This window comes from Loxodonta africana, chromosome X (genome assembly GCF_030014295.1).
Source record: "Loxodonta africana isolate mLoxAfr1 chromosome X, mLoxAfr1.hap2, whole genome shotgun sequence".
NCBI classification, from domain to species: Eukaryota; Metazoa; Chordata; class Mammalia; order Proboscidea; family Elephantidae; genus Loxodonta; species Loxodonta africana.
In genome coordinates this window covers 152,309,765-152,324,174 of record NC_087369.1, presented here as the reverse complement: position 1 = coordinate 152,324,174, position 14,410 = coordinate 152,309,765, and the positions used below count along the sequence as shown (strand labels likewise).

The 14,410-nt window shown below is 41.9% G+C and overlaps 1 protein-coding gene across 4 annotated transcripts in view; it reads left to right on the top strand.

Annotated features, from left to right (window-relative positions):
* The first annotated feature begins 7,305 nt into the window (after positions 1-7,305).
* Positions 7,306-14,410, top strand: part of ZNF280C (zinc finger protein 280C) — a 50,306-nt gene continuing 43,201 nt past the window's right edge. For 3 of the 4 annotated variants that reach the window (XM_064277580.1, XM_064277579.1, XM_064277578.1), the window contains exons 1-2: positions 7,306-7,456; positions 14,322-14,386. In XM_064277580.1, the coding sequence (XP_064133650.1) occupies positions 14,356-14,386 (31 nt within the window). In that variant the 5' untranslated portion in view covers positions 7,306-7,456; positions 14,322-14,355. Of the gene's footprint in view, positions 7,457-8,026; positions 14,387-14,410 lie in introns of those variants that run through there. The other variant, XM_010594646.3, reaches the window with a different exon arrangement.

Below are 14,410 nucleotides of genomic sequence, written 5' to 3'. Positions count from 1 at the left end.
GTTCAAGGCTCTCTCACAGGGACCAGAATGAAAATTAAACTTAACAGCAATGCCGAATTGTTAACTCGATACAGCATGACCCATGTTTTAATCCTTCACACACTACTACTATTATTAGTCTAAATTATTTTAATCTTTACACAGTTCGTAACATATCACATTTTCTCATCGAGGCCATGGTTTCAAACAGTTGCAGTTTCTGACAAGATAAACACCGTGTAGGGCACTGCACTTGTGGTACAATATGCTTTATTAATGACAGGCTTTGTCAGCTGAGCCTGCTAGGCCATGGATAGATGGTTACAGCAAAAATGGAGCCTTTATCTGATGCAAGTTTATGTATCATCTGAATCCTTACTCCGCTAGCAGTTGGAAATCTGTCAGGTCTGATTCAGCAGAATGGCTTGTAGATGTGCTTTCAGGAGATAAAAGTATTTACCGTTACCTACCTCCCTTCGGAAACCCTGGTGGCATACTGGTTAAGTGCAGTTCGCATCCACCAGGCGCTCCTTGGAAACTCTATGGGGCAGTTCCGCTCTGTCCTGCAGGGTTGCTATGAGTCGAAATGGACTCGACGGCAGTGGGTTTGATTTGGTTTGGTTTGGTTTGGTTTGGTTACTTCCCTTTGGCTGCACTTGCTTGACGATACATAGTAAAATAAAATTTTAATTTCCTTTTTTATGTTTCACATTTTACCCAACTTTATCATTCCTGCTTTTGCTCTTAGTAAAAAAAATTAAAACAGATTCTCAAAAAAAGTGCTACCCGGTATGAATATATAAAACGGCTTTTACGGTTTTTAATAGCCATTCTGCTTCAGATGGTATCACGGACCCTTAGTGTCTAACTTATCCTGACAGGGCCTGAAGTGGAAATAAACCAATTCAGATGGCAGGTCCTCAAATATGAATCTGAGAAGGTGAGTGTAGCAGAAGTGAAATGAGAACATTTAAATGAAACATGAGCCCCCGCCCATCTGGACGTCGCCTAGCACCTCTGTGTAGGAAAGAACCTGTGATCCTCTCATCACTCATGATGAATTGCATGACCCTAAGGGAGTCAGTTAATTAATCTCTTGGTGTTCCTGCTTTTACAACAGGGTTATTAAGACCTGTAGTGCACTTGCACTTGGAGTTCAGGAGAAAAGAGATTTATATTCTTTTTGAAATATACCCGATAATTATCAATCAATTATCAACAGGAACTAACTGAGCCCTGCATCTACCCATCATTATATACCCAGGGTTTTGCAAGTACCTTACACCTAAATGCTCAAGAAATCCTTGGTACATGAATGAATGAGAAAATAGGTGAATGAGCCACTTACTGTGTGCCAGGTCCTCTGTGTGCTACAGAAGACCCGAGATGCTTCCTGCCTTCAAAGAATTAACCATCTGCTAAAATGAAATGTACACAGATAAAAAGTTATTTAGCAATTTAAGGTAGTAAATGCCGAATGGATGGTATGATCCATCGTCTTCAAAGTAGAATTTCCGGATTCTCCACTTCTTCGTTATGAATTCTTCCCTACAAATGATCTGCTCGAGTATATTCCTATGGTTTTGTTGCACAGAAGTATTAGAGGATGTTTAATAAAAGACTTTCAAATATAGAAATATATTTCATTAGGAGAAAATTCTGTAGAGTATTGGAATAGAAATATAAGTTCAAATGGGGGAAGAGAAAGATATAAAACTGTCAAAGAACAGCTGGTTTGTGTCACCTCTTGTAATAGTTTTATTGCATAACAACATTCATATAGTAAAACACACAGATCTTCTTAAGTGTGAAACCACCACCCAGCTCATGAGATAAAGCAGAAGTTCCCCAACCATGATCTTTCTCAGTCAACCCCTCTTCTTTCCCTACACCAGAGGTAACCATTGTTCTGACATCTTCTGCCTGGATTAATTTTATCTGTTCTTGAAAGTTATATAAATGGAATTATACGGTATGTTTTCTTTTGTGCCTGCCTCCTCTTGTTTAACTTTATGTTTGTAAGAAGCTGCCATTTGTTGCACCTACCAGCAGTTCATTCGTTTTTTACTGGTACAACCAGCTATTCTCAAAGTGTGGTCTGTGGACCCTTGGGGATCCCTGAGAACTTTCAAGGAGTCTATGAGGTAAAAATTATTCTCAAAATAAATCTAATATGTTATTTGCCTCGTTCATTGTGTTAACGTTTTCATCGTTGTTGTTGTTAGGTGCCGTCGAGTCAGTTCTAACTCATAGCGACCCTATGCACAACAGAACGGAACACTGCTGGTACTCCTACCATGCTCAGTCACTGACTGAGAGCACCCGAGGGTGGAGTACGGCTGTGTGAATGCTGGGATGAATTCAAAGGTACTGTAGAGAGATTGTCAATCATCAATGATCCCTTCAGCAAGTTCTTTCGTAGACAGACTTGAGCAGAGTATTTCCGTGGCTGCCACATGCTCCTACCCCTATAGTATTTTCCCATATTGTTCTATTTACCCCTCTCACTGTCCACCCCACTTTTGATGGGTTGAGCATTTAAGTTCAGGCATCACTTCCTCCAGGAAGCCTTCCCTGATACACCGTGACACACCCAGCTCACTTGAAGCATACCTCTATCATAGTACCTATATCTTTGTGAGCCTGTTTCCACCACTTGAATGTAAACAAATGGAAGGCAGGGACTGTGTCCCATTCATTTCAGTATTTCCAATCCTGACATGGTGTTCAATAAGCATTTGCTGCATGAATGAATGAGTAAGTTAATAAATAAATAAATGAATACCCAAACTCATTTCCCCCTTCCCCTGGTATACAGTACTGAAGCAAGCAGTCATGAAAGGATTATCAAGGGCTATTAACCAACCCGTAAGAGTTCTACTCTTCCTACATTTTTGGTGCAACTTTTACAACACTTCACCATGATTGGTCGAATCCCCAGGTTTCCTTTCTTCTCCTAGGAGGAGGCCGAGATGCAGGCACACTGACTCTGAATCTACCCACTATATGACATTCCTGGGGTGGCAGTAGCCAGCAGTTGCCATTTTTTCAGGGCCGTGCGCAGTGTTTTTAGAGCAGTGCACAAAAACCCATTCACTGAAATTATGCAGACTGTGCACACATCGCAAGACTGAAGATCCTCCCCTCACTGTTCATGCATATATGTATGTCACTCCCTATAAAAGGAGCAAATCTGCCCTGGTTCAGAGAGCTGGCAGCCTTAGGTCACAAGATCCTGCCTATCTCCCAGTTTGCAAAGGGTGAATAAAGAGCCAGGTGTGTCATGGTATATCAGGGAAGGCTTCCTGGAGGAAGTGATGCCTGAACTTAAATGACTGCTCAACCCATCAAAAGTGGGGTGGACAGTGAGAGGGGTAAATAGAACAATATGGGAAAATACTACAGGGGTAGGAGCATGTGGCAGGCGTGGAAATACTCTACTCAAGTCTATCTATGAAAGAACTTGCTGAAGGGATCATTGATGATTGACATCCTTTCTGTTCTTCTAGCCCTGTGTCTGGCTGACTTCAATTCGCTAGCCTGCTTGACAAGAACCTACTATTTGATGGCTTCAATATCTGCTCTAATCAGACTGGTTTCTGTATGTAGTCTTTTTCATTTCTGTCTTATCTTCCTTCCTGTCCCTGTTCTTACCTAAAATGCTGCCTTCTTTGCCTTACCAAGTTGTATTCATCCCTCAAGCAGGGGCTGATTATCCAATAGGCAAAGTATGCATGGTGCTTACCTTCCTCCGTGTGTAGTGAACAATTTCACGTTTTTTCACCACATCAAAGATTCTGCTTCTAGGAAAATGTAGAACAAAATTCTAACTCACGAAAAAGACTAGACTTACTGGCCTGACAGAGGCTGAAGAAACCCCAAGAGTATGACCCCCAGACACCCTTTTAGCTCAGTAATGAAGTCACTCCTGAGATTCACCCTTCAGCCAAAGATGAGACAGGCACACAAAACAAAACGAGACTAAAGGGGCACACCAGCTCAGGGGCAAGGATGAGAAGGCAGGAGGGGATAGGAAAGCTGGTTATAGGGAACCCAAGGTTTACAAGGGAGACCGTTGACACAGTGTGGGATTTTTAACCAATGTCATAAAACAATACGTGTACTGTTCAGTGAGAAACTAGTTTGTTCGGTAAACCTTCATCTAAAGTACAATAAAGAAATAAAATAAAAACATCCCGCTTCTGGGTATGACTGGGATCTGTCTCTCAACCCCACAGCACCTTCCTACAAAATCAAAACCTCTTTTCAAATTTTCAATCCCTGATTTACTAACCTGTAGTGAACAATTTCACATGGGTCTTGCCACATCTTTGAAATGTGAAATTTCATGTGGGAAATTGTTCAGTACAGATGATCTGGTAAGCAAGGTAAGTACCATGCTTACCTTGCCCATTGGATAATCCGCCCCTGCCCTGAAAGCTCTGCTTAGTCAAAAATTAGCTTAAGAATAGGCCTTCCATGTGTACTTCCATCTGCATTGATTGCCTGCTTCTCTGAATTCTCACTGCACTTTGAAGCCTGAATCACACAAAGCTGATATTCTACCATATATGTTCTTCCACTGCTCACTAATTATTTCTGGGATATTAGGCCTAGCTTGCCAATTAGATGTTAATTCCATAAGAGAAGGGTCTACGTTGTATTCTTCTTTGTGCCCTCCTCCAATACATAAATTATGATCTTTCACTTTGAAGGCTAAACAAATCTCCGAATACAGTTATCAGAGAAGAGTGACGGCTCTTTTACCAGAAATTACATAAGCGGACCAGCCATCCTTGGGACTTGCTTCCCTTCTGAACTGTTTTTTTCCTCCAAGGGATAAGAAGCACTATACTTTCCTGTGTGCATCACTCTTTAAGAGCCGAATTAGCTTGTTAGACCAGATTAGTTAGTGGGTGACAGTAGTCACCTAACAAAGAACAAGTTCCTGAGGATTATGCTAGGGGTAGATAAGGTTTGAGAGAATTAGGGCAGAGGGTAAGAGTGAAAGGCCATAGAAGGAGGCACTATGTGAAGGCAAGCTCAGGGGGGTGTCACAGGTAGCCAAGGGGAAACACGTGTTTTCAGTGTCCTTGTGTGGTTGGGAAGTCCGTGGGTGGTGCAAATGGTTAATGTGCTCAGCTGCTAACTGAAAGGTCGGAGGTTCGAATTTACTCGGAGGTGCCTCAGAAGAAAGACCCGGTGATCTACTTCTTAAAAAAATCAGCCATTGCAAACCCCGTGGAGCATAGTTCTACTCTGACACACATGGGGTTGCCAGGAGTTGGAATCGACTTGATGGCAACTGCTTGTGTGTTTTGGGAGTGGGGGAAGAGACATGGAAAGGGAGGAGAGTGGAGAAGTACCAGACAAACTCCTTTCATTATGTCACTATTTTGCTTAGAAAAGGCCGTTTTAACCAGTGGAGGGAAATGGGATCAAGGATGTTCCAAAAAACATGTAACACCCACATATTTTTCTACTTGACTTTGAAACTATTTTTTTTTTAATTTTCATTTGAATATAAGTCTGTAGGAGTAAAGATGTGGCAGTCTATTTCTGCAAGAATTACAGCCTTAGAAACCCTATAGGGCAGTTCTACTCTATCCTATAAGGTCGATATGAGTTGGAACTGACTTGACAGCAACCGATTTTAGTCAAAACTACCCAAACAATTTCACGTGAGCTGTTTATAGTCTCATCAGGCACCTTTTGATTATAATTTGACTTCTCGTGCACATTTTCCTTCTGTGAGAAAATTTGCTCACCAGTTTCATGGTCTTGGCAGTTGTATTTTTCATGAAAAAAAAGACAGAATAAATGAGAATTTTGATTTATGTTTTCTCGTCGTCACCCTGAAGGATGGACCTCCCGCCCCAGGCCACTTTAGGTCGGATGTGGCGTCTCATGGCACACCACACACCAAGGGAACTGAGAAAAACTTTATGTACACAAAGAACTCCCAGGAAAAGCATGGCATGCACAAACAGTTCTGGGCTGGCTTAGACAAGGCAGAGACAGTGGCTTCGGCTAGAGCTAGGGCTGCCAACCGAGAGGTGGGCAGTTTGAATCCACCAGCCGCTCCGTGGAAACCGTGTGGGGTAGCTCTACTCTATCCTGTGGGGTCGCTATGAGTCGGAATCGACTCTACCGTAACCGGTTTGGTTTGGTTTGGCAAGGGGGTCGGGCTGGGGAAAGGTTTTGGTGCGCGCGGCAGATTTGAACATTTGAAATTTCCCATCAGGCTCAGGCTGAGGAGTTTCAAATTTTAAGTTTCCCGCTCACATCTAAAGGCGGGAGCAACATAGGCTTTCTTAACAGCCTGTCCAGAACTAAGGCCAATCCATGAATGGTTGTCCACGATTTTGAATGATAAACTTTACATGTTTGTTATTTTGATTATTCGCTTTTCCAAAAAATTTTATTTTCGGGACCAGAAGCAAAGGGCATACTGGGTAGACTATATCCCATTCACGCGCAGGCAATTATGTCTCTAAAGGGTGGTCACCTGTCTTTATAGGTGATTCAAGCGACATTTTGGGAAAATTAATCTGGGAATGGGAATCGTATGCAGGTTACTGCAATGACAAATACCTGAGAAAAAAGCTGGTGGCAGTCTAGATAAGATACAAGAAACTAGTTCGAATCGGAACCATTGGTAGGGTTCAGCGACTGACGGGATTTATGTGTATGTTAACGAACGCAAGAGGTAAAATTTCAAGGTTGAGTAATTTTTGCGAGCCAGAGGAAAATTGGGAAAGGAAACTTTCTTTACAGCTCTGAACGCAATATATATATTTTTTAATGTGTATACAAGCAGTATCTTGACAAGTGTTTTTCTTAACATTTAAAAATTATTATAGGCATCCCTATGCAGTTAGGAATAACAAGGAGATGCAAGCAAAGCCATATGCTTAAAACAAATTTGGTGAAATGAACCAATTATTTAAATAAGCTGACTTTATTCCTTTAACTCATTTGGTTTATGTCTTCACCTCATACAGTGTTTTTTTTACAATTTTTTTTTAATGGTGCCTCTAGCCGTTACACCCGGAATTCATGTTAGATTTAGGGATTGCAACCCGGTGTCGCACTGCACTCTTGCTGAGAAGGTCCACAACCGCGCGCAGGAACCCGGCCGTCGCCGGCTGCCGCGCGCCACTGCCTTCGCGGGTCTGTCAAGCGGTGCACAGGTGCCCCGCCCGCCCTCGTGCAGCCGTTAGGAAAGATACCCGGATGTGCGGAGGCGGAGTCGGCAGCTACCCGTGAGGCAGCGCGCTGCTATATATTTGCCGGGGGGCGCTGTGAGGCGCTCATTCCGCGCTAGGAGCCGCCGCTGCTGCGTGTCTGTCGGCGGTGCTGCTGACTCTCCGTCAGCGGCAGCCTCGACCGCGTAGCGTTTTCGCGCTCCTTCCGTTCCTTCTCTACTTTCTCCTCCTCATCAGAAGCCTTAGTCAGGCGATCTGTTCTGCTCGTGGTAAGCGTCCGCCGCCTCAGCGCGCGCCGCGCGAAAGCAGTCAGCGGCTCTCCCTCACGGCCGCGGGACCACCGCGAGGGTAGCGGGCTGAAGGACGCGATGCTGGCGCGAATCTCCGGGAGCTCCCAAGGCGCGGGGGAGGGGACGGGGGGCGGGGGCGGTGGGGCGCGGGGCGGTGCGGGGCGGCGGGGGGGTGCGGGGCGCGCGGGGCGGTGCGGGGCGGTGGGGGACGGTGCGGAGCGGTGGGGGACGGTGCGGGGCGGTACGGCGCGGCGGGGGGCGGCGCGGCGGGGGGCGGTGGGGAACGATGCGGGCGGTACGGCGCGGCGGGGGGCGGTGCGGGGTGGCACGGGGCGGCGGGGGGCGGTACGGCGCGGCAGGGGGCGGTGCGGGACGGCGCGGCGCGGCGGGGGGGCGGTGCGGGGCGGCGCGGCGCGGCGCGGCGGGGGGCGGTGCGGGGCGGCGCGGCGCGGCGGGGGACGGCGCGGCGCGGCGGGGCGGGGCGGGGCGGCGCGGCGCGGCGCGGCGCCGCGGGACGGTGAACGGGCCACCATCTTGCGCAGGCCTTAGCGAGGGAGGCGTCCCTAGTCGAAGCTGTTCGGCTCCGGTCGGGGGGCTGCGGCCTCGCCGCCTTGTCAGCTACACAGGCCGCGACGCCTCAGCCGTGCAGGCGGTGGCCACCTCACGCTCTGCCACCGCCGCCTTCGCCTCCACACCTCCCCTTCTAGGGCCTGTGTGCGTCTTTGCACCCAGCGTGGTTTTGGCTTTTTTTTTCTGTAGACTGCTCCTTTTCATCTTTTGTACGTTTGATGTAGGTGTTTGACGAGACCCGCCCACCCCAAGGTCTCTTTAGTCAGAGGATAAGAGACCGGAGGGCGTTTCAAACTTTTTCAGGCATTGAGACCCCTGAGGCCTCTCCTTTCTGCCCGGGTTCTCCTTACCCAGGTGACCAGCCGTTCCATTCTTGTTCTTTCCGAAGGCCCTTCCCTCCTCCGTCATAGAAATCGTGCTCTGTCCCGTTATTGTCTGGAGGAGAAGAGCCCTGAGGAGAAACGAGTTAGATAAAACAATTTTCTTATAGTGAGCTTTGCAGGTTTTACTTCGTGAGACTGAAAAAATTACCTCATTTTGCGGCTTGATCCTGCTTTAAGAGATGGAGTTCCTCTTTTCTTGAGTTTTGATGCATCTAAGAAGAAATCTGAGGGAAAATGTCAAAGTAAACCAGCTCCTACAAGCTTAGAAGACCTTGATCCAAGGAATTCTTTGTTTGCAAAGATTTGTTAATTAAAATAAAAAATCTGTGAACTTAAAATTTTGTTTTCTTTTCTGGTTTGGAATGTGAGTCTTAATGTCTTTTAGTGCCATTAAACTTAAAATGGAAACCTAGAAGTAGAGTTTTAAGTTACAAAAGCCTCTTGAACATTTGTGAGATGTCCCACTTTGGGAGTTACTGTGCGAACTCAAACGGTCTCTTTAAAGCAGAGACTTCACTGATGTTGTGAAGGCACTGATGTGCTTTTAAAAATTAAGCTAGGGCTTTGTGTGCCCTTGATGTGTTAACACCAGTACACCTTCCATTACATGGTAGAAATTCAACGGGCTATTCAGGTTTTCAAAATGTTTGGAAATAAGAACATACTATTATTTGAATGGTAAAAAGTTGAGAGGAAATAAAATCTTAAAAATAAAAACAAAAGACAGAAGAACTGAACAGTATTAAGATTTTTTAGGTGAGCCTCCTTGCCTATTCTTCTTAACCACCTCCCAACCGCCCCCCCCCCCCAAAAAATTAGGCACATAGTGCTTCTATTAATGATCCTAAGTTTGATCCCTTGGGTAAGGATGACAGTCCATTTCCATTGTAAGAGTTTTACTTTGCAATTAGGAAGCAATTAATGATCTGATAAACATGTAGTAGAGAGCTGTCCACTAGAAATGGGTGTTTGGAAGTTAGGAAGAAGGAGGGGAGGCAATTTTGGAGGAGAGGACTAACCTATCTAGGGAACTTGGAATTGCCGCTCCCAGCTTGCATCAGGGTTTTAGATGGCTGGGGGAAAGGAAGGAAACCCTGGTGGCATAGTGGTAAAGTGCTGTGGCTGCTAACCAAAGGGTCAGCAGTTCGAATCCACCAGGCGCTCCCTGGAAACTCTATGGGGCAGTTCTACTCTGTCCTATAGGATCGCCATGAGTCAGAATCGACGGCACTGGGTTGGTTTGTTTGTTTTTGGTTAGGGGAAAGAAGGCTGAAAGTAGGAGACATAAGATTGAGACTGCCTCCTTTGCAGGTTTGCCTAGGGCCCTTACAGCAGTACTTTGCCTCCTTTGTGAGTTTGCCTAGGGCCCTTATACCAGTAGTGAGCTAACATACATGGAAAAGTTCTGATGTCGGGGGACTCCAAATCTCAGCTTCCCCAGTTCAACCCGTTCTCCCCAGTTAGGTTATCTAGTCCAGTCTGGCTTGTTAAGCCCAGTGTTTAATTACTCAGCTTTGGCTTTTTTAGTAGGGGAGACAGGACAAGGAAAGATAGAATTTTGTACCCTCCTGTCTCCCACCTGTTTTCCTTGTTTAAGGGGACGTTTAGAACCATACCAAGAATTTTTTTGTTGCTGTCATACTAATTGTGTGGGAGAAATACCTAAATGGAATAGCAATTTTTGTGAGTAGAAAGTAACCTATATTTTTAAGATGCAGAATATTGGAAATTTATATTGAATGGAGTTTGTTATTTTTCAAAAGTAACCTCAAGGAACAGAAATATTTATGAGTTATATTCACTAAATATATAATTCTGATTTTTTTTTTTTTTGGTACTCTTTTTCTGCTCCAGAGAAGGAGCAGGATATTTTGTTTTCAGTCAGGTTGTTTTAAGTAAAGGAACCCTGGTGGTGCAATGGTTAAGCGCTCAGCTGCTAATCAAAAGGCTGGTGATTTGAACCCACTAGTCTGCTTCCTGGGAGAAGAATGTGGCAGTCTACTTCTGTAAAGATTTACAGCCTTGAAAACCCCATGGGGCAGTTCTACTCTGTCCTGTAGGGTCACTCTGAGTCAAACTCAACTCAGTGGCAGTGGGTCTGGATCTTGGGTATTTTAAGTGACTCAGAAAAACTTACTTAGTAATTTGTATTAAAAATGTGTATTTAGACTGATTTGTTCTCTGCAAAGCAATTTTCTTTTAAGGAATCTTTCTATTAACTGTCTATCAGGAAAAGCAGTCATCATTATGTACCATCTGGGTCCGACAGACCATTTTTATTTTGTTATATTTTTGTGTCATTTTACAAATACTTTACAGAAAAACAGTGAAAAACTAATATTAGATGTTTAATAAGAAATTAGACATGGGAACCTTCTTTACATGTTCTTAGAAGAATGTAAAGCAGATTTGAGAATCTGTTTTCTATTACGACAGATAGTAAAGGAATTTGCAAAAGTACAAAATAATGTCACCCTACCTGACTAAATTTGCTGTTATTTTAAACAAATAAATACGTATTTATTTTCTCAGTTTCAGTTTCTAATATGGTATCAATATAAATGTAACCAACATAAGCGAAGAGCTCCTGAGACCAAAAAGTTTTGAGAACTGCTAATCTGGCTTGCTTTATTTGTGACAGCAGTGAATTCTTTACGTGAACTAGAATTTTTTTTTTTCTCTTTAGTGCTTATACTTATCAACTTGTGGTATGGCATTAGGTAAAGAAAGAAAAATTAAGCAAAACAGTGGAAAGTACTACTCAGGGATTTTTTATGTGTTTTATTTAATCTTCACAGTAAAGTGGAGAAACTATTAAGGGTCAAATAGGTTGATTAATCTTCCTATAGACTTGGCAGCCAGGAAATGGTAAAGCCCAAATTCCCACTCATGTTTTTCAGCCGCTATGTCCACTTTTCCCACCATGGCACTCTGCTTTTTTAACTTAACATTTTTTTTTGGTGGAGAAGGTTCATTCTTATAAAATGGGAATTAATTCATAGTATATACTTCCTGAGGTTACTGTAGGAGTTCATAATTATAGACTATGTTATAAAACTTACATAAAATACTATACAGATTGGCTTTGAAAGACAGGTAATTATATATTATTTTTCCCCAGTTTATGTCTTTGTATGGTTAACTTTTTGAGGAACTGCCAGACAGTTTTTCGAAGGGCCTGTACCATTTTACATTCTTACCAGCAGTGCATGAGTGTTCCTATATCTCTGCATCCTTGACAAAACTTGTTATCTTGTCTTTTTGAATATACCCATTCTAGTGGGTGTGAGTGGTATCCATAAATTTGTAAAAATATTTTTGTTGTGGTAAAATACACATAACAAAGTTTACCATTTTAACCCGTTAACTTTTAAAAATGTCTTTTGTACAATGAAATCTGTTTAAAAGATAGTTGAATTATTTATATATGTGTGTATACTGAAATAAAAAATAGCAAAATAGTATTTAAATAGGCAGTCTCCAAAAAATGAATGGATTGTGCCCCAAGAGGTGTTTGATAGTTAGTAACTTAGAATTTATTTTTTTCCCATTGGAACCATGCATTAAACATGGCGATAGTACCTCTACCTGAGTCAGTAGTTGAAGTGGAGGGTTCTTTCCTCTTCTGTTCTGGAGCAAATCTGGAGACCCTCTGGAGTTGATATTATAGTTCTAATATTCCCGTTGCATATCTTTGCTGGATATTTGTTTCACTTTTGACAGCTGATTTAATCTCCCACCCCCCCAAAAAAAACCAAACCTGGTGCCATAGAGTGGATTCTGACTTAGTGACCCTAAAGGACAGAGTAAAACTGCCCCATAAGTTTTCCAAGGAGCGCCTGGTGGCTTTGAACTGCCGACCTTCTGGTTAGCAGCCGTAGCTCTTAACCACTACACCACCAGGGTTTCCTGATCTCCCATAGATTAAATTAAAGATTAAAGTTTGCTTTGCCACCAGAACTCTGAAGTAGTGATTTAAGGATTTTTTTTTTTTGTGGTGATAGTTTTGGAGGGCTCCAACGGTTGAGATTTCAAAGGAATCCGTGAAATTTTGTCTGTTTTTTAAACTAGAACTAAATACGGTAGTTACTCTTTAGACCAGCATCGTCCAGTAGAAGTGTTCTGCAACTTCACTGTCCAGTACAGTAGCCACTAGTCACTTGCGGCATTTGAGCACTTGAGATGTAGCTAGTGTGACTGAGGAGCTGAATTTTTTATTTTAATTAATTTAAATTTAAGTAGTCATGGGCTAGTGGCCACCTTACTGCATGGTGTAGCTTTAGACTGAAGTTATGGTTCTAATGGCATCTGAGGATTTCTGACTTTTTAGAGTATTTATGAATGGATCGATTGGTGGTCCACTCCTTGGTGTCTCCTGTGGGCCTCAAAAGCCATTTCTATATAGGCAGTGTATATGACTTGTGTGTATAGACCGTTTGTAAATTTAGTACTAATTTCAGAGTGTACCGATGAATATTTTATATTGTCATTTAATAAAGTGAGTTTAATATGTTTCATAGGCTGTGCAGTTGTGACCCTTAAAAAATATGCCGTATTCTTGGTAGCAGTAGATCTTAATGCTGAGGAAGAATTGTCATGTATTTATCTACTTGACACATGCATTACGCTAATTCTAGAAAGAAATCTGAATAGTCAAACCTCAGAACTATAGAAATTTACTTAAATACAAAATTCAGTAAAGTAATTGAGACATTTATACCAGTAACAACTTCTAGAATTAAAGTAATGTTTTTTCCTTTTGGACTAATTCAGTCCAAATAATTTAAAACTGGAAAAATCAGAGAAGCTTGCTTTTGCCAGTCTGAGGATAAAGACAAATGTGAAGATTCAATTCACTCTCTATATCCTAATATTCTAGGCTTCTAATGTCTATTTTTGGCCTTTTTTGTTTTATAACAAACAGTATTTTAAAGAAATATTATTTTGTAAAATAGTTTTGTGTATGTATGAAAATCCAGAACACAAATTCCTGTTTTAGATAAAGCAATTCAAATGTATTTTGACAATGTTTATTGTAACAGCTTAAAAAAAAAAAAACCCAAAGAACAAGAACAGACATATTAGCTTGTAAACTTCTAAAGGCAAGGATTATGACTTACTACTCATCTTTGTTTTTTTTCCCCTAAACTTAGCTCATTACCTTGTGCACAGAAGGCAAAGAGTAATAATTTTTTTCAATGAACTAATCTATGATAAAATAGATCAAACTAATTTTCTGTTCCTTTTCAGTTAAAGTTGATGAGAAACCAGAAAAATATAAACTAAAAATTTTATTAAACTTAAGTTTCTTATAACAATAATTACATTTATTTCTGAAATGTGAAGAATAGGTAACAGTTAAAGATTAATGTCACTTAACATTTCAAAATTCAGGTTTACTAAAACAGGAACACTATAGCGTGATTACTCATTTTTACAAAGAATGCCTTTAAATATTTGTAATTACATATTTAATTGAATCTTTTCTACTCCAAAAAGATCATTTTTTTAGTTTGATATGTTCCACAATTGGTTTATTTCTGAATGAACTCAAACTTAGTAAATAACATGCTGAATTATTAAGCATTTACTTGAAATCTAATGATTAAATTACAGATATTTAAAGGCATTCTTTGTAAAAATGAGTAATCACCCTATAGTGTTCCTGTTTTAGTAAACCCGAATTTTTAAATGAAATCCAGTGTAATAGATATATTTATAGGGAGGAAAACAGATCTATTTGCTACCTTGTCAGGAGTTGCATGGTAAGTTTGCTAGAGATCAAAATGAGACCTAAGGATTTCTGAGACTCAAGTTTTAGGTTTTCAATATCTGGTTTGGTATTTAAAGTGACTCTTAAAACTGACTGATGGTCGTGTGTTGGTACTTAGGTGGTAATTTAAAGAAAGTCAACTCTGCAACTTGATGGACGACGACAACTCTTCGCAACCAAAAAGTAAGTATTGCTGCCACGATTGAT